The 21,750-nt window shown below is 38.0% G+C and overlaps 1 protein-coding gene across 2 annotated transcripts in view; it reads right to left on the reverse strand.

Annotated features, from left to right (window-relative positions):
* Positions 1 to 1,003: 1,003 nt before the first annotated feature.
* The window catches only part of sema6bb (sema domain, transmembrane domain (TM), and cytoplasmic domain, (semaphorin) 6Bb), a 149,491-nt gene continuing 128,744 nt past the window's right edge, over positions 1,004 to 21,750 (reverse strand). The window contains exon 18 of one of the 2 annotated variants that reach the window (XM_065246746.2): positions 1,004 to 4,311. In XM_065246746.2, the coding sequence (XP_065102818.1) occupies positions 3,413 to 4,311 (899 nt within the window). In that variant the 3' untranslated portion in view covers positions 1,004 to 3,412. The remainder of the gene's footprint in view (positions 4,312 to 21,750) is intronic. The other variant, XM_065246745.2, reaches the window with a different exon arrangement.

Below are 21,750 nucleotides of genomic sequence, written 5' to 3' on the forward strand. Positions count from 1 at the left end.
AAGAACTGTGAGTAAGCAAGTGGGTGACTGCGTTTCTGCACGTCCACATCTTTCATGATCATCTCTAGGCCAACAGACTTAATGTAATCATGCATGGTCCACCTAATGGTGCAGCCGAGTGAGTAAGCCCTTGAGATGAAAAGGCCAGGGTGCAAGCATGCATGGGTGGGCAGATTTTTTTTTAAACTGGGTAGTTGGTCACTAAAGGGTCTGAAAGTTTTAGGTTGAGGGATAAAAAGTTGAGCATCAAAAACATTTAAATAAACAAAAAAATCCATTTTGGATGTGTAAATGACACACCGAGTACTCAGTCGTGGCACTTACAATCTATAAATGATACACTTCATTAATCTTCTTACTGTTCTGCTTCATGGCTTTCATCACTGCACATTAAAATAAGAACGAGCTCTCTATCAAACTCATTTTTTTGTTTTTACATCACATGCTGGAATTTAAAGAGATAGTTCAACCCAAAAAGAAAATTCCTCTCATTTACTCACTCTCATGTTGTTAAAATCTAGTGCTGGGCAAAGATTAATCACGATTAATCGCATACAAAATAAAAGTGTAACATAATATACAAGTGTGTTCTGTGTGTAATTATTATGTATATATAAATACACACACATTCATGTAAGTATTTAAGAAACATTTACATGTGTGTATATATTTTTTAATGGGGTGGGAAAAGATTAATCACGATTAATCGCATAAAAAAAAAGGGATTTTTGGCATAATATATGAGTGTGTGCTGTGTGTAAGTATTATCTACATATAAATACACACACATTCATGTATGTATTTAAGAAACATTTGCATGTCTACATATATTTTTTTAGGGGTTGGAAAAGATTAATCGCGATTAATCGCATACAAAATAAAAGTTCTTTTTTGCATAATATATGTGTGTGTGCTGTGTGTAATTATTGTGTATATTTACCCCCCCCCCACACACACACACATATATATCTATTCATGTCAGATTTTTATTTATATATAATATAGAATATATAAAAATATAAATAAATATATATACACATGTATATGTTTCTTAAATACATACATGAATGTGTGTGTATTTATATGTAGATAATAATTACACACAGCACACACTCATATATTATGCCAAAAATCACTTTTATTTTGTACGCGATTAATCGCGATTAATCTTTTCCCAGCCCTAATATTTTTATATATTCTATATTATATATACGCATTTTAAAAAATATATATATAAATAAAAGAATTCTGAAATGTATACATGTATGCGTGTGTGTTTAAATATACATAATAATTACACACAGCACACACACATATATTAGGCTATGCGAATTATTATTTTTTTTTTTTTATTAATCTTTGCCCAGCACTAAAACCTGTATAAATGTAATTGTTCTGAAGAGCATGAAGGAAGATGTTTGTAACCAAAGTGGGGTTCACAAGCCCCATTACCTTCCATAGTATTCTTTTTTCTTTCTGGGGCTCATGATTGGTATGGTTACAAACATCTTCCTTCATGTTCATCAAAACAAAGAAATGTATACAGGTTTGTAACAACATGAAAGTGAGTAAATGATAACAGAATTTTATTTTTTTCGGCGGACTATCCCTTTAAGAGTGTTTTTGCTTATTGCATGTGATTAGGTGCTGACACTTAACCTCTCATGCATTAAGCGTATTTCTGTAGCTCTCTTAAACATTGCTAATGCAACATACTGATGTACAGCTCAAATGCATGGGAAGTCACTTTGGATAAAAGCATCTGCCAAATGCACCAGTGTAAATGTTGAACAGCACACCCTGCCTTATCAACGTGCATGACTGCCCTCTAGTGGAGACACTGGTGTATTGAAAGCAGAGATGAGACTAAGAAGTGAATACATTTTCAATTTTTCACTATTTCTTTCATGCCTCCTTTGTGGTTTGCAACCTTGAAACAAACAAACACCAATCCAAAAAAGGCTAAAAGAGACCGTACAACGGTTGAAGTGGGCACAGTGCCACTGGCAGCTTTTTGAGTTAGATTTTTTTTTTAGTGTAACATTGTATTAATCTGTCCCATGATTCCATGTGCTTTCTAAAGGCCGTCAGCTAGTGGGGACCCAGAGGGGTCCGATCTGTTTGGCATCTCATTGACATTCTCCTAGACTGGGCTGATGGTCTCTATGAGGCCATGACTCCTTAACGGCTATTTGTTGGGATGGTCTTCTCTGGCTGGGCTGCACAAAGAGTCTCAGTGTCACAGATACGTTCTGAATGCAGCTCCCTAGCGGCCCAACTCGGCCCAGACAACCACGCTTACATACTAGTCAATGGACAGCAGAGAGAGGGAAAAAGATAAAGACAGAGAAAGTGTTTCAGTGATTTTCTACTTACCAACTTCTCTTAAAGAAACGTATGCATGACACACAGAAATAAAGAGAGAGAAAGAGTGAAAAGAAAGAGCTTCATATGCTTTGCAAAATTTAACGGTAGATATAAAAACACAATACAAAATAAAAAAAAACACCAAAAACCTTTTTAGTTTTGGAATCCATATAATATTAATATATATATTAAAACCAAAAAAAATGGGTCCACCCAAACAACATACTGTATGTTCCTATACACAATAAAAGTCTTTTCCACAGTGCTTCTCTAGCGCTGGTGTCCTTTAAGCATGGGTCGATTCTTCCATGACTTTTGGCTAAGGTTGTTCCTCACCCAGTCACATCTGATACAACAGCACACAGATCTTTACATAAAGTCACATGGCAGTTGTCTTGATTGCTTCCTGACACTTAATAGTGGGTTAGGGGAAGAGGATTCAGTCAATTGACATCAGATTCACTTATGAAAGTCCAGTGTCAGTTCACATTAACTCGGCCGATAAACACATTTTTCATGTTTTGCAGTGGCTCACACACACACACTCGCACCAAAGCTAACAAACGTGAGGAAGATTGAGCCGGGACATACACAGTCCCACGGAAGGTGAAAACGAAACGGGTCACATCCACCGGATGATTCACAGGGCTACACGGAGAGACGATCCGTGACTACTTCTGTTTTCGCTAAACAGTCAACGTAGTCGTTTGTAGGATTATGATTATGCAGCGTATCATCGGCCAACACCTCTGTTATTCCCAAGCAATCCTTCCGGTTTATTGGATAGAAGACGCTAATGTGCTAACGTGCTAAATGGCATCGTGCCGCTAATGGCCGTCAGCCATTAGCTAACACTCTTGTTCTCGCTCACTCGTGTGATATCTGGCCGATTGATCACATCTGCAGTCCTAGAGCTCAGCCATTCATGGGGTTTAAAAGACACTGGATGGCAGTGAGTGAGGACAGGTAGGGCAGGATTACAAAAGGAGAGTCTTGTCTGAGTCTGTCTTGGGGATAAGTTACCGAAGGGTCCGAATAGGACCAATCACTGTCCGTTAGGGTTACGCTCATTTACGCTTTTCACCAGAAGGTGGCTATAGTCTTGAAGCTCACCGAGTCCCCGTTGGGTATGGTGGGTCGGTCGCACTAATGCAGCATTAGTGCGTGGCTGAATCGGATAGGGGTGGTGGCCGGAGGGAGTTGGGTTGTTGCTATTCAAATTTAACTCATCGCGGGACCAACGCACGTTTTCGCCATAGTCCGTCTGCGTGGTCGGAGCAGACACCACCCTCCTACGGTCAGGTGAGTCCTGAGGGGTGGCCGGATAGTTGTACTCGCCTGCAGAGTTGCGGGTTGTTGGGGCGGATACCCGCCCACCCTGTTCCCGCTGACTGGGGGGGTGGGAAAGAATGAGATAGCGAGATGGCACGTCACCCGATCCGTCTTGGCGCCCACCTTGCAAGTATTTGGAGCTCAGGTATATGACAGCAGAGTTAGGCGTTCCTGTTTGGGTGAGGAAAGTATGGGTCTGGTCCCAATCGCAGTCTGTGAGGTGAACATTAGGAGTGGGTCGTTTTTGCTGCAGAGGAGTCTGCTCCGGTGTAGGAAGTCCTGTGTCTAGGTCTCCAGACTTTGGCCAGCCGTTGGAGAACATATTCTCTACTTGTGAGCGAGGTCGATCGACGCCGCTAATTCGTGTGACGCTGATTATGGAACCGCTGCGTCCGTGTCCCAGCATGCTTTGCTCCTTGTCACTCTTGCGGCGACCCCCCAAGCCAGATCCACCACCTCTGGTTCGCTGCCGCAGCTTGAGGCTCATTATCCAACACACCATCAGACCCGACAGCGCCGCCCCAGTGGCAAACGCGGAAACTGCGGACACCACCAGCAGGTTTACAGACACCAAGCCATCTGGTTCCTCTATGAAAGTCTCCGGCAGGAGACCTAATCACACACAGAAAAGAAAAGCAGTGAGATTTTGTGACTAAAGACAAGCAATTCGGCACAAAGTAACATTACCTTTGAAGGTTTTTTTATTGTGGTAGAAGAACGTAGCAAATATCAGACTAATTGCACTCATTACCCAATGCTGGATGGTGATTTCAACAGCTGTAATAACTGTCACCCAGATTTAAAGTATCTATCATACAGTAAATGATATATTTTGGATGATTACTTTTCAAGCTGTGAATAATTGTGACAAATGTTCAAGCTTTTAAGTTTTATTTACCAATTATAAAGTGCCCTGCGTGTCTATGCACTGCAAACACACACACACAGACAGATTAAAGACTGATGAGAGCGATGGATACCATTCACTTTGCCCTTAAAAGACAAAGGATTTAAGTTCTTAAACGTAGCCATAATGAATTATTGATGACGAGGAAACGGGAGGATTAAACCTAAGCTGCAATAGATCAATTGGGAAAATATCAGGAGGCATTTTCATCGTGGAATACAAGCTCCAAGGAGTGTTATCGATAAAACTGGACTGAATCTATATTTTAAACAAGATGGTAAAAGAGTTATTGCAAAAGCTTGTCCTCCAGACATCTGTTTCATCAGAGAGACCGCAGGTGAGCCTTATAAATGTTTGCTAAACTTTTAAATTTACTGGGGAGGAGCAGCAATGGAATGCATTAGCTGAAAGGATCAACACCAATAAACAAAACAAAACAAAACACAATAGGGTGTAGTTACATCACCCATGGTGTTATATTTGATATGTATTAGGGAAAATAACCACATACTGTAAGGTGCATTTGATAAGAAAACAATCTGTGTAGTGCAAGCTGAGTCATGAGCCAAGCAAAAGTGTTTTCAATATAAAATCACCCTACGTAATATAAAGAACATTCAGAGAAAATATAACAATGATATATTTAATACTGACTGAGGAAGGCCATGTCAAAGATGGACCATATTAAGGGTATTTTTTGTGAATAAAAAGCTTTCTATTGATGTTTGTTATGTTAAAACCTGTAATCTGAGGATGTAAAAAAATCTAAATATTAAGAAAATCGCCTTTAAAGTTGTCCAAGTGAAGTCCTTAGCACAGGGTTCCCACGGGTTCTTAAAATTATTGAAAGTTTGTGAAATTGGGTAAAAAAATTCAAGGCCCTGGGAAGTTTAAAAAAATATACATACATAGATAAAGGTCATGAAAGAGCTTGAATCTATTTTATGCAAGAAGTTTTCTGGAAAAAATCAATATTATTTCCTGTGTAGTGTAGGATAATATCATAAAATATTATTAGCACACGTGCTAAACTGTTCGCTTTAAATTCTTATATCTTCTGTATGCGAATGTTGATTCATACCAAAATGCTTTTTTGCATAGTTGTGTTTGACACATGAAAACGTCTCGGGTTACGTATGTAACTGTTGTTCCCTGAGAAGGGAACGAGGCACTGCGTCTCCTTTGCCATACTTCCTGCATCCCTGTAACGCCGTCTTTGGCAATATTTCAGATAGCGATATACTTCCTGGCTCCCGCATCACCCTGTCTTTGTCGTTAAGCCTCACCATTGGTTGAATTTGATATATACATTCAGATGCACGCACCCTTGGAGGGATCCCTAAAGTGTCACCACAGTCACACAGCGCGAGTTCCCTTGAAAGGGAACTGTAACAATGTATCTTAAAAGGTAACACGATGTAACCTTGCTCTTACTTGAAATGTGTCTCCACATTTAGTCCTTAAATTTGAGGGAATTGGACCTGGAAAGTCCTTGAAAGGTCCTTGAATTTAAAGTTCACTAAGGTGTGGGAACCCTGATAGCAAAACATTACTAATTATAAATAAATTCTTTAATGTACAGTATTTAAAGTATGAAATTTACAAAATATATTGAAAACACAATTTGTTTTTTGCTTTAGCTACAAATATACCCATCAGTGGCGGCTCATGACTGCTCTTCCGAGGGGCGCAAATTCAAAATGTGTTCAGAGTGTCGTGTGTTGCTCGTGTTTTCAAAATATGTGTTTGTTGCGTCAGGTGAACCATGTGCATCACGTGTTTTATCAAAATAAGTGCCTGCTGCACACACGTCAAAACCATTTATGATAAAAGAGACGCTCACGTTCACAAAATACACGCAAGACACTCCCTTAACAGTAAACTCTGATTGCGCATGAGATTATACGAGTATCTGGCAAACGTGAGCGTCTCTTTTATCGTAAACCCTTTAGACACGTCTGCTTCAGCACTTATTTTTACAAAACAAGTGATGCACATAGGATCTCTCGATGCGCCAAACACATATTTTGAAATTATGAACCACACGCACCAACCTACATAAATGTTGTGACGAACTTTGCATCGTGCGCCCACAAAAAAAGAAGTCACCGGCCGCCACTGATACCCATGCTACTTAACACTTGTTTTGTGGTCCAGAATCCCATATTGTATGAATTTGAGTGTACATCTGCGTCAATTTGATAAGCATTGTAAAATGGTATAAAGACAACAAAAGTCACAAAACTGCATTTTTGATTTACTGGATTTATTTCCACAGCAACCCACAGCAGCAATAACAACACGAAAAAATTCAACAAGGATGAAATGCTCTTGAAACAAATTAATTTAATTGTCTGAAAAATGCATCAAAATAGAGACTAATGGCAACAATTTCAATCCGGTGAAAATAAACAGCTTTAATTTGCACTCATCGCCGTTGGTTTAAGCGCACAAATAAAATAGAAAATGGGATGACACCATCAATAAAATGCTGCTATGATAATGAGTTCATAATAAGTGTGGGTGCTTGTGTGTACAGAGCCTGTTGAATTTAATGCTACAATATATATGTCAGCTGAGTACTGCTATCATTTCACAGAGATGTGCTATGACAGAGCATATAGGTATAGATGGTATATATGTTTACGGTATCCATTTTGAAAGGACAGACTAGATTAACCGAAATGACAACTCGGATCCATCAATGTGTTCATGTGGATGTATTTATTATCTTTCTGTCCTTTCAATTCTGGTTTACGCTTTTAAAGCTCATCTCCACGCTTTCTTCTTGTATTTATTTCTGTTGTTGCCCTGCTACCCCTCGATGCCATTCGCAATAAAACTCAAAAACAGTAGCTTTCCTGTTTTATTGGTGGTGGGGAACCATTATATTTATCCAGTCGCAGACAAATATCTGGTGTGTGTACCTTTTGCTGTATAAACAGTGGTAAGCTATTTGTTTCCCAAGTCTTTTTGATTTATATTTCATCCGCTGCTGGTGGGGTGCAGTTGCATGCCTGTTTGAAGTTGGATAAACATTGTTGGCACAGGGCGGTTAACTTTACAAACCAGTGTCTAAAACATCTCTTGTTTACCATCTCACAACCCACTGGGCATTCATGCGGAGCACAGGGGAGCAGAGGTCCCGGGGTCTGGAAGGATGTGGTGAAATGGGTGGGATGCTGGGATGATGTAGTTGTATAGACTGTGGTTATGTTCATGTGTTTACATCCAAGAGGCAGAAGATAATGTGTGATTGCTTGAAGACTAAACTGCGTTACACTTGGTGACCTTTCTGAAGAATCTCTGGAGGGAGGGTGGTTCAAATGTGCCCTCTGCTTTTGCTTCTGTTTAGGTTGTAGGTCACAAAGAACCCGCTGAGGGCCAAAAAAACTTTTAAGAGGAATATTCATATGGGAATAGTTTCCCAATTTGTCTGCTTTACAATTAAACCCAAAGGAAGTCGGTGAATTTGTGTACTGATTTGGACGGGACTGGATTATCTGTATTTTTAGTGTTTAGGAAGGTCATGCACTCTGCAAGTGCACAAATATGTGAGCATGAAAGATTTATATACAAGGTGAGGGTATCGAAGAACCATTTTTGGTCTCCCCAAAAAACGGAACCATACAGCTAAAGATGGTTCTTCAATGGCATTGTGCGGCACCTTTACTTAAGAAAAGTGTACCTTTTTTGTCACTGGGACGGTACCTTTTAAAAAGGTCCTAATATGTACCTTTTAGGTACAAACATGTTTTTAAAAAAGGTACCACCCAAGTGACAACTTCTGTACCTTCATGTACCTTTTTTCTTTGAGTGTAAAATATATTTTTAAGAATTTATATGATATCACTATACCTACTATACATGACCCTGGACCACAAAATCAGTTAAAAGTCGCACAGGTATATTTGTAACAATAGCCAACACTACATTCATTGTATGGGTTTTTTATGCCAAAAATCATTAGGATATTAAGTAAAAATCATGTTGCATAAAGATATTTTGTAAATCTCCCATACATGTATTTATTATTAGTAATGTGTGTTGCCAAGGACTTCATTTGGACAACTTTAATATATATATATATATACAGTACTGTGCAAAAGTCTTAGGCCACCATGCCACAATTAGATTTGTCGTTTTTGCAATGTCATAGTGATCATATATAATTGTTTCTCAGTCTCTTAATAGAATACATCCAAAAACATACAAGAAATGTGTATGTGGTATTAAAAACTATATAACTGCAGGATATCTTAAACCTAAATAAAATTAAATCCTAATTTCGAATTTTAAATAAATTAGTCTTTTTACTTAATTCTGCTAAAAAAAGCTGAAAATGTGTATGGTGCCGAGAGAGGTCAAACTAAACACAGATGATGCCTAAAGAAGACATTTAGTCCTCATTTTTTTGTTGTTGTACATATTTCCTGTATTTTCTGTTTGTATTTTAATAAAATAGATTGAAAAATAAATGTGGATTAAAATTAAAGTCTGGTGGTGGTGGCCTAAGACTTTTTCTTTTTTACACATATTTGCACAAGGTTGAGCGAGTATTTTTTTCACGCAGCCAAAAGCGATCTCCCGCAAATAATTGGAAATGTATAATGTTTTTCCAGAGAGTTATTGATGAACGAGTGTTTTGGTGGCATGTAAGTACATTTTTTATCATATGTTTTTTTTTTCGGTTACTGAGTTGGGTGTGTAAGATACCAAATCCAATGCTATGTCATATGAATCAGTGTCTTGTTGACTAAAACAGCATTGTTTTGAAATATGTCTACAGCTTTTAGCTACTTTTTTGGTGGGCTTGAAAATATTTTGACCCAGCGGGGTTAATTGTAACGCTGTGTTACAACTAACCCCTCAGCACTTATGATATGAAAGATAACGTTAGCGTAATTCTTGCCGTTGTTTTAAATAGGATACACTCAAATGATTGCTGGCTGCCAACAAAATAAATGTGCCTGTCTTATCAAAAATCGTGTGTCAAATTTTTGTGTTCCCATCTTTGATATTGATTGAATAAGGTCACGTCAAAGATTGAAATCATAATGAAATGAATGCCTAAAATCAGACTTTGATGCTCATTATCTCAGAATTTGATATGGAAACTGTAATATGGTTATTACAGACTGGGTCACATATAAAAAAAATTATGTCATAATTGTGCTGCTTTTTCTCACATATTTAGACATTTGTATCCATTTATAATTGAACTATGGTTAGATGAGCTATGAATAGTGTAGATACCTGTCTATCATAGACAGATAAATAAACAATATCCACTTCAAGTATATAGACAAAATAGTATTGAAATATTTGCCTGCAAACTTAATTTTTAGCAAGTGTTACAACTAACCCCCTGCCTGTTACAATTAACCCCACCTATGGGGTAAGTTGTAACGTTTGCACTTCTGTCCCGTTTGGTATAATTGTCCAAGAATGTTAAGTACTAGAAACAAACTTTAAATGTTCATTTATAGCAGAGATGTGTGTGTTGCTTGTGTAAAAATATAATGAATCAAACTCAAATATTTTTTGCTCTCCCCTATTCAATGAAAGTTAAGATAAATGAGATGCTGGTGTGGAAAAAAGTTACAAATCCAGACAGATTTAAAAATTCAGTGAAACACAAATTTACTCTCGGCCTGCGAGGAAAACTAGGGCTTTAGTTTCTAAGCAGAATTATGACCTACATCAAACACTTGCTTTGTTCCTTTGCACATCCCTGATGGTGCTTCAGAAAAAATATTACCACACCGGCCTTTCTCCATAATAAAAGAGATGCATTAAAATATCCGCCTGTCTGGAGGGCCACCTCTTACTCTTTCTTTCTTCTCCTCTCTCTCGCCTGCAATGTGTTTGTCTCTCTTTACAGCGAGAAGATACTGTGCATGTATGCCATGAATAGATCCGGGCCTTTGTAACCACTTAGCTTTGTCTTGACGGCTTGGGGAAACAAAAAAAATAGATGAGAGTGGATGGGGGGGCATCGTTTCTTTCTTTTCCTCATTCCCGATGGTGTGACAGAATCCCACTTTCCCCATTCACTTATTAAAGCTTAATGGAAGTCAACCGGACTAGAACAAGCCCGTCCTGAACTAGAAGCTCCAATTTCAGGCGAACAATAGTGTTGATTTAGAGGAGTCCTGGAGGCCGAGCGTTATAAGACTCATAGCCCAGGGACTAACTGCCTTGCTTTTAAAAGTTTTTGTCCATAGGCCTATTCACTAACAGATGCCCAAGTTTGATGTTTGTTGTCTATCTATCCGTCGATCTATCTCTGTGAACATCCCCTCTCATTTGCTGTTCCTCCACCCGACCCCATCTCTTACTCTTCCATGTGCTTTCATCTTCCGCTGGCTGTCTGTCTCCAGGGATGTACCCTTATTTTTTAATTCCCCCGTATCACTCTTCTGCACTCCTCCTTGCTCTCTCTCTCTCCTCTTTCAACCTGTAAGCGGAGACTCTGCTAATGAAATGCTAGCAGGGCTCTGGCTGAGATCTCGTCATTAAAAACCTCAGGTGGAATATGGATTTTCTTATTTCGAACCTTCCTGAGGTTTTTTAATTAATCAAACTTCTTTCATGGGGTATAAAGGGGTTTAGCAAGCAGCTCCTTATCTGCTCTGAAGAGATGCTGGCTTATGTAACGCATGCAACTTGTTATTCTTGCTGTAGTTTCTACATTGCATTAGATTCTGCTGTGTGTGTTTATGTGTGTTCATGTTAGCACGAGGTGAGTAGCGGTGTCAGAACTGGCTTATGGTTCACTGGTTTACTCATTATATTTTCTCTCTCTCTCTCTCTCTCTCTCTCTCTCTCTAAAATTCCTTTCTCTCTTTCTCTCTCACACACACACTTCTCTGTTTTATCCTTTCTCTCTCTGCTGAAAGACTGCTGGCTATTCTCTGTCTCTCTTTTGCTCTTGACTTCTTACTCTTTGTGTTAACGCTGTTGGAAAGACCAGCATTGCTGATCAGCGGCATACATCATTGTGTTTCCAATACTGGTATGCTGGTGTCCCTACTGTGCTTTCATAGCTTATGAGCTGTGATGGAGTTCTCATTGTTTCATTTAAGTCTCAGATGTTTCTCCTAAAATTGCTTTCAGAAATAAGAATGATGTAAATCGTTTAAATGCATTAAGAGTAGAAAGCTTTAAAATGTATGAAGATTGCATAAGCTAATATTGATTTGGGTAAACTTGATAAGAAATGTTCATGTTAAAACTTTCAATAATAATGACTTTTGATTGCAGACAAATCCGAGCCTAAGACATCTTCTGAAACTCTAATGGAGACATTTGTGAGATATCTGGGTCTTTTCTCAAAATAAATATCTGAGATGCAGATATTTCATCTATATTTTATGTCACTAATGTTTAGGAAAAATAAATAATAAATCTCATTTGTGATGTGTCTTATAGGCAGCTTATATATCAAACGGTTTCAGAAAGCTGGTAGACCCACATTATGCACTGATGAATATCAAGGCAATGCTGGTTTACTAAATGTTGCTCCAGTTAATTCAGCAAAACAGAAAAAACAGCACTACCTTAACTAGAGGTAGAATGATTAATCAAAAGTTAATTGGTGGAACAACCGGCTATCAGCAAAAACTCATGCAGATAGTTGTTCAGAGTTACGTCTGTTGCTTCATATCATAAACGCTTTCCCTGTCAATTAAGAGAAAATGCTTCCCTGCCAATGATGAGTATTTCTGGCTTTCCACAATACCGCTATTATCCAACAGGTGGCGTTCTTCTGCAACTTATAAAACCCGGAAGTATCGCCCTAGGGCAAACAGCTGTATGCCCGTGTAAATTTTGAGGATCTGATCTATATCAAAAGTCCTTCACAAAAATGGAAAAAAGTTGTTTTTGAAGAAACCTACCCATATTTGAGATGTGATAAAAAGAGAACAAATGAAGGTATGAAACAAATGAAACTTTTTTGTTTGAAAGCAGAGGGACTGTTCTTTCATTTGATATATTGTACGTTTATATATTTTAAGAAGAACATTTTCTGGAAGGCATTAAACTTTTGTGAAAATTATGAAAAATGCTGGTAACTTTTTAAAAAAAATGCTGGCGGGGAAAGAGTTAAAAAGGAATTAATGCCAAGTAAATGCTGCATTAGCGAAACAATCGCAGGAACCTAACGGTACATTTCAGGTGTGCCTCATAAGTCATGAAAGTGAAGCCGCTGGCTCTTTGATCGCCCCCTGGTGGCTGGCTACAGTACAAGTCATAAACCCCACCCTCTTCATTCAAACCGATGGTCCTCTGCTCTAAATTAAAAAAAAAGTACACTTCCAATAATTTTCAAAAGATAGTTTTGGTCCTTTCAGGTAGTTGATATCACTGTTCAATTGTTCTTTTTTGTGATACATTTTATTTTAGCTAGTAATTTGATGCTATAGGAATGGAGTGTGTCGTTATGATTGGCGTGGTTGAACTGGGAGCACAAGCGTTTCAGCGGAAGTTTGATACCGCGGCTCCGCTTCTGGCTCCATGGACGATTCCTTCTGTGCATGCCTTGGCTCCAAACTGATGTTATTACGTAACATGGCGGCGACCATGGTCGGATATTTTTGGCTTCAATTCATTGCAATGGAGGGAGGCGACGTTGCGTCGTCCATCTTTTTTTACAGTCTATGGTACATTCACACAGGGCGAAAGCGTTAACTGTTGACGAAAGGCAAGTCTGAAGCGTGGCCAACAACCAATTACAGTGGCCGCTACGGTCTTGCATAAACGTAATTGGCTGGCTCGCACTAGGTTATTTGCATAAGGCGATCTGATTGGCTGACGCACGCATGAAAAGTTGAAAAATGTTCATCTTCTCATCGTGATGCGACGTTGATGGATCCACAATTCAGTTTAGCAACGCATGAAGTCATCCATTAATAGTAAATGAGAAGCGTTAACGCTTACGCCCTGTGTGAACGTACCATCTGCTGGCAAGATGCTAATATTGGTAGTATCTTAAACAGTAACACAAAAATACATGCAGATAAATTCAACCCAAATGTTTAATGTCACAATTATTACCATCAGTTTGCATTAGTTTATATCCAGCTGGTTATTTTTATCCATGATTAATACGTTAATTAAAGAGAAAGCAAACAATATGCAGATGTCAGCTACATTATTCAACGAATCAAAATCTGATTTCAGTTCTTTTTTATCATTACTGCAATACATCTTTTGTTATTCTAATTAGATTATCATTAAGTGTTAAAACAGAAGCAAATGAAGTACAAGACTACACATATAACATACATTTATATAATTTCAATGTTACCAGTGGGAGTATTTCACAGAAGTATTTACTTCAATACTTATTAAAAGAATGAATACGCTTTTATTTATATTTCTTTCATTTAGCACATTTCTTATTACTTTTGTAATAAATTCCATCACTGTTTCATTTTGAGTGTTATGTCTGTTTTTTCCAGTATCATTTTTAAAAACTATTGGTCGATCAGTTGATCACTAAGCTCCACTAGTATAGCATTTGGATTGGATTACCAGGGAACGTTCTGAGAAAATGAACATTGTAACTTAAACACACTGTACTGCAAGTCATTTTGGATAAAAGAGTGTATAAATGTAAATGCAACCAGCGTGGAAATCTACGCTGGCCAAAGAAGGTCTTTTCAGCAGGTTTTCATAAAAAGCAGCCAAGAAAAATCTGCAAATTTGTTTAACCCGTCTGGTTTCAAGCATGGTGTTTACAAAAAGTTGGTGGCAAAGACATTTAGGGCTTCTTAGCTTACATTTAAAAGCCGAACTTTCAGATCAATATACATGTGCCTGCAGGTTTACAGACAGCCGCATGTGTTCTCAATTAGCTTTCTATAATTTTCAATAAAAGCGAGCTGCTATATATCATACCAATAAGGTGAAAGGCTTCCTGGCACCGGTTCAGGGTTTCTAATTCCAACATAATTGTGCACGCTATAATCCACAACGGTTGACGATGATTAACATGAAACTAAATAGAAGGTACTGTTTAAAATAATGAGGGGTGTTGAGAGGAGGGCGAACACAGGATATGAGCCGCCCCACAGGAGTCGAGCCTTATCCGACTGCTACGGCACTGTTCCCTATTGTTGCATGCTCACCTTTTCCATATTCGGCAGGCGCCGCCTAGACAGCCACAATCAATTGCAGTCAATTAGCGCATAGTTTTTCAACATAGCTTCTCTCAATCATTGCCGACAGAGTCTAATGAGAATGCAGATGAAGGCTCGTTCAGCTGTGTTTAATTATCAAACAAGTATGCCATGGAAGTGTGTCAACGCACAAACTGCATTACAATGCTACACTATAACAGGAAGTTAGCTGGTAAATTAATAACCTCGGTTTAGGGCCGAAACGAGACAACTCTCAAATGAAATCATAAAAAAATATTCAGACGTGGGTTATAAATTCAGAAATCGACGACTTGCTATTAGTCTAGCCAATTGCAATGTGCGACATCTGCATGCGCCACAATCACGAAACCTCAATTTTAACTTAATCTTTCCAGCATGCGTCAGACGTAAATTTTGCCTGTCACTATTGTGCAAATGGCAGTATATTACAAGCAGCTGAAAGCACTTGGTTATTTCTATTAAGTTAACGTGCTGGTACTGACATTTTTGCTCTCTGTCTGACTGAGATATTGAGTTTCTAGGTTTGGCCAGGCAGGGACGTCTGAATATGTTTTCTGCACATAAATGAATTATGATGTTTTTCTGGGTCAATCAGTCTGCTGTGGCCGTTGCTCAAAACGTCTCTTTCATACTCGTCAAACAGGATCTCAATAGAGATGCATGTCTGGCTTGATGAACTGAATAAAATCCTCTTTGGAGTGATCAATAAGATCATGTCAAGGTCTGGCGGATGTGTGAGTGGGTTTGTGAGGAAGAGAATAATGACACAATGGCAAAATCTCTAAACTCTCTTTTATTTGGTACCCTGCTTATGAAATCCAGATTAAAGTAAAATAATCTAATCATGAGCATCAAAGTTGGATTTCAATATTTTACAGCCTTACTCAGTCAATATTAAAGTTATCAAGGTTATATTTTCGCAGAATGCTTTTAACATTATGTAGGATGAGTTTATATAGAAAACTGCAAGCCTGTCTTTTTCAATGAGGTCGTAGGAAGCGTTCCTAATTCTGGTTGTCCTATTAACAACTATAAACAAATAAATAACCGTATTCTAGTGTTGTAGTTCTCGAGACCGGTCTCGGTCTCAAGACCACTTTTTAAAGGTCTTGGTCTCGTCTTGGAATTGAGCGCATTTTTACTCAGTCTCGTCTCAGTCTCAGACAAAGAGGACTCTGAATTTTATTTCAAGACCGGGCAAGACCACAGCTGATGATTTAAGAAAAAAAAATCTTAGTATTTTTGCCTTGTTTTCAGTAAAATATCTAAAAATTCTTAAATACAAAGAATTTCAAAATTCAAAATGACCCAAGAAAATAAGTCTAGTTTTTAGAGCAAAAATAGCAAATTTAAGTGATTTTGTGCACAAAACAAGCAAAAAAATCTGTTTAAGAAAAAGGTTCAAGATTTTTTTCTTACCCCATTGGCAGATTTTTTTGCGTGTTTTATTCACAAAATCACTTAAAGTTGATATTTTGGTCTAAAAACTAGACTTATTTTCTTTGGTAGTTTGCTAATCAAGAAAAAGCATCTTAATTTAAGAATTACTAAGAAGATTTTTTCTTGAAAATCATATTTTTTGCAGTGCACATCACAAATTTATTTTTTATTATTAATTTTATGCAGTTTATTCAGGTTTGGCATATGATGTTGGCATTTTTTAAGCATTGTTTTAATTTCTCCCAATGTCTGGGAATTTTATTACTAAAAACACCTGCATTGTGTTAAGTGGATGGCAAGCCATGGAACTAAATGAGATTGCGTCGCTCCGTTTTTGTTAGTTGCTGCCGTTGTGCACGCAGCTTAAGACAGAATCCCATTTACTACCACAATTCAATTTACACAGGCACAAATTGTGCTAAAATGTATATAAATTATATAAAAAATTTGTATATACCTTTGAAAAGTTTAGGGGCTTTGTCTGCTTTTTTACTAGTCATGGATATCAACATGCATTCACATTTTTTTAAATAACATTTTTGTTTTTTAACATAGCAGTTTTTTTACATTTCTGTTTTATTATACAATTTTTTAAGGAGACATTTCTTCTTAAGGAGACTTTTTAAGGATGAAAAATAAATCTTTGGTGTCCCCAGAGTACATATGTGAAGTTCTGGCTCAAAATACCATATAGATAATTTATTATAGCATGTTAATATTGCCACTTTGTAGGTGTGAGCAAAAATAAGCCGTTTTTGGGTGTGTACCTTTAAATGCAAATGAGCTGATCTCTGCACTAAATAGCAGTGCCGTGGTTGGATAGTGCAGATTAAGGGGCAGTATTATCCCATTCTGACATCACAAGGGGAGACAAATTTCAATGACCTATTTTTTATATGCTTGCAGAGAATGGTTTACCCAAACTAAGTTATTTTGTTGATCTTTTTCACATTTCTAGTTATAATAAAATAAAAGCACTGGACCCAATTATAGCATTTAAATGTTAGATTTTTATATGTCATGTCTCATTTAATATGTTGGCACAACATTTCAAACATTTAGATAGATTAAAAATATTTAAATTTTTAAGATCATGAAAAACATAACTGTATATACAGTACTGTGTATACATATACATTTCAATGGTCCCTTTCAGTTTTTCTAGATTTACTATTTATAGGTATGCAGTTAAGTAAAATGATATTTTTTTCTGTTAATTCCTGACACATTTCTGGAAAATTCTTAATAAAAAGTATGTTTTTATTTGCATTTATTTACTGAAAACAGGGTCAAAAAAAGATGCAGTGTTTTTCTTCAATACTGCAGAGTTCAAATTCATTTCTAGCCACATCTTTCATGAATTTTGTCATGCTCTCAGTCTCTTGGGTGATTTTATGTCACTCCCGAGGTTTGCATTTGTTGAAATTCATGCATTTATGTAGGTAGGCAGGTAGGCAGGCAGACAGACAGAGATAGATAGACAGTTTTTTAAATCTTTAGGTCAAATGTAGGTTTGCTTAAGCCGTCTGCAGTTTATGTACACACACACCTGTCTGAACTATCACTTTCATTCAGTCACAATAATCTATGGCCAAGAGATTCCTCATGCCCCTTCATCACGCCTGGCAACCAACACCGCAACATCCTCAACAGCACAACATACGGTTGCTGTGCTACAGGCTTCAGTGGCAGCTGCTGTTGTCCTTTAACACTACCCAGTCTCCCAGTGACTGATGGAACTAAGTAGGCCGATGAGTGCGAGCTGCACAATATCTTACATTTTTCACACATACACACAAGCCAAGTTCCCTCTCTTGAGTACTGTCTTTCATAACTGACAGGAAGACTGGATATGATGGGAGTGGGAGGACGGTATCAGATTGGGGAATGTTGTCCATGTTAGCATTAGGCCATGGCTCTTACCTCTTTCTTTTGGGCAAATATTCATTACTTCTGAATGACACTGCAATACACCAATAACTTGTAAACAAATCAGCTTTAAACTCATGTTTATACTGTTTTAATGAATGTGAGTGCTTAATAAATATTAATAATTAGCAGTGGCGGCCAGTGACTTATTTTTTGAGGGCGCACGATGCGAAGCTCCTTACAACATGTATTCAGCCTTATTTTATCTTATTTTGACAAGATGCATAATGCACATGGTTCACATTATGCAAAGAACACATATTTTGGAATGATGAGCAACACACGACACTCCGAACACATATTCACGCCTTTTGGAAGAGAAATCACCAGCCTTTTGGCACACACACCTTATAATTTAACAGTAGTTTTTATATTGTTACAACAACATGCATTTATTACAATGTACTCTTAGTGAAGGCACTACTTATTTTAAACCTCAAGTTTACTTTATATTAAATTAGATTTAACTTTATTAACATTGTGTCGAGTACAAGTACAAATCCAATAAAATGCAGTTAGCATCTAACCAGATATTGCAAATAGCAATTTCTATATAAATATATATATGGATATACAATAATGGGATTACATACAGTATATCTTGTAAATGGGAGCTTGTAAAAAAGAAAAATGTTATTGCCAACAATTACTGTTTGCTGTGTTGCAAATAAAACTTTGACCCGACTCCTTGTTTTCTTATCGTCTCTTACTTTTTCACTCCCCACACATTGTTTATTCTCTTAAAGCTTTTTCAAATGGTCTCCGCATGGCTGATCTGTTAGATCATAGCCTTTGGTATTGCTCACTCTGCAAGTAAGACCTTTGCGTGTATGCAAAATGTGTGCGGGATTACATACCGTACATGTCTGTGATTTGCTCGTGAAGTGTCTGGATTAATGATGTGAACATGAAGGTCATGAGGTGTTGAACTTCAAGAGAAACTGAACTGGCCTTAAGGGAGTGTTTGTAGGGTGCAGAGGGCAAGAGCACCACATCAGTCTTACGAACACTTACAAACACAACCGCCCCCTCTATAAAACCGATTACACCCACCTAATGCTCCACAGAGCACACAAAAAGTGATACGCTCCAGCCAGTATCTCCTAACATGAGTTTGGTCATGACTGGAATACACACAACTTTGTCGATCAGTTAGTTTGATACTGTAACTTAAAGGAATACACCACCGTTTTTCAATATTTTACTATGTTCTTACCTCAACTTAGATGAATTAATAAATCCCTATCTTTTTTCAATGCGTGCACTTAATCTTTGTACAGCGCGTCGTGAATGTGTTAGCATTTAGCATAGCCCCATTCATTCCTTAGGATCCAAACAGGGGTGAATTAAGAAGCCACCAAACACTTCCATGTTTTCCATATTTAAAAACTGTGACACGAGTAAGTATGGTGGCACAAAATAAACGTTTTAAGCGGATAACCAATGAGAACTATATTGTATGGTGAAAGAGCATTTAGTTTGCAGCACATTACAGTACAGTATGTGGGTCAGTGCGGCACACAAAGCATTCATGTATCTTTTCCAGTTGCTATCGATTACCACCGGAAATCAATTACAGCACTTTAGACTTAAAATTTGCCAACATGTACCTTAATGCCTTTTTCTTCATAGCTGTCACCCTACTCAAGAATGACACCACCTAGCATATCTCTGTGTAGCCTGAACTTCGATTAAATCATAATTGCAGCCCACTGTTTGCTCAGTCAAAACAGCACCTTTCTTCTGGAAATATTTTTACAGCGGTGTAATTGCTTCCATCTGTGTCAACTCAGTGATTGTGCTGAAATGCTTGTGCAGCAATGTATACACACGAGACATTGACACAGGGTGAGGTATAGGTGCAAAGAAACCATAATAGAGCAGGAACAGTTAAACAGCTGGATGCCAGAATAGAGGTTTCAATGAGAAACCTATTTTGCAGCCCATTCATTCGTAACAAGAGCGGAGCGTGACATTTTTTCTACATTGACATATCCGCCCTTTTGATGTCTGGTTTAATAGAGGTGACATTTGTCGATGAGCTTCCTGCACAAACAATATCACCCGGTGCTGACATGAGCACAGTTAACGTTTACAGAGAAAGGCGTTTTTAACAGCTGCGGGTATTTTTCTACTCTTATTCCTCAAAATCCCTGCCATTTACCAAATCAAAGAAAAGGATACTGTTGAGATGTTAAACTACCGTAAAAATAGCCAGTAATCCCATAATCGATATAGCCTCAAAGGGCATGACCTGGAAAGGGTTAATGGCGCAAAAAGTGAGAAAATGAAACGGCTGGAATGTGAAATGTCATAGCATTCTTGCATTTCTGTTTTTGTACAATGTGTACCCATCATTTGAACAACAATTTAATTGTTTCAACAGTTGTTTATTTCTCAGGCATTTCATCAAGTTTAGTCATCCGTAATTATCACGCAAGTTTTCACAATCTGGCATCCTTCCTAAAAGAGAGAGAAGGAATAATGGAGAAGGCAGAAAAACACAGAGATAAAGAGGGAAGCGTTTAAAATCCAGAACGACAGGTGGCTGGTGTGGGCCGTGGCTCAGCCCTCGGAGGGATGGGCTCACAGGTCAACTAAATTAAATCGTCTGATGTAGACATCTACTTTGATCAGCTCCCTATCAGAGCAGTGGGAATAAAGGAGAGTTGACATTTTGAAGCAGATCGCTAAGTGCTCGGTCAAGACGTGGAAGCACTGATGCATGACTAATTACGCTTCTCTCAATGAAGAGCAAAATGAGAGACGGTACACGATGCCTCATCAGTTATTCAACACGAAGATGAAGATTTATTGGAAGAATGGACTGAGGAAAGATAAGAGAGATTTTAGACCAAATTTAGGGTAACACTTACTTGAAGGGGTGTTCATAAGACCATGAACATGTGCCATGAACATGAAGGAGATTAAGTGTCATTAAGTGTCATTTGTTCAATTATGTCAGTCTTAATGCAAATATGACATTAGTCCTTTTCACACATACAGTCTTTACTGGTAATTTACTGGTAAAATGCAGTTAACATGTGATCAGTGCTCCCAATTTACCAGTAAGACAGGTTGTAAGGTTACCAGTAATTTACCGGTAAGCGCTTTGTGTGAACGAAAAATATAGGATTACCGGCATTTAGAACGGACGACATCACACCGCGCTGACAGATCAGGACAATCAGAACGTTTTTATACAGGTGAAGCGTTTTCCCCCAAACTGTTTACGGACGTTTCCACACATGTTGCTTAAAAGTCGAGCACACCTGAAGTTAACATCCACATTTCTTCAAAGTTGTTTAGCTTACCATCTATTTGCCAAATTGCCAACGTCCTTAGCACACCCTCTGTGAAGCCTAATGTGCAAACACAGGTTCCGTTTGACGTTGCCCAACACAATGTTGTTTGGTCACGAGCAACTTCGCGACCGTTTGCCACAACAAACAACAAAATATGGACCGACGATATTAAGTCATAACCCGCCATTGTTTACAAATACGACACGGAGCTCGCCGATCGCGCGCCACAGGTAACTTCCGCTTTCTTTCCGAGTTTAGCGGTATTTTGATACTGATGTGTGAATGATGTCTTACTGGTAAA

This window comes from Paramisgurnus dabryanus, chromosome 11 (assembly GCF_030506205.2).
Source record: "Paramisgurnus dabryanus chromosome 11, PD_genome_1.1, whole genome shotgun sequence".
NCBI classification, from domain to species: Eukaryota; Metazoa; Chordata; class Actinopteri; order Cypriniformes; family Cobitidae; genus Paramisgurnus; species Paramisgurnus dabryanus.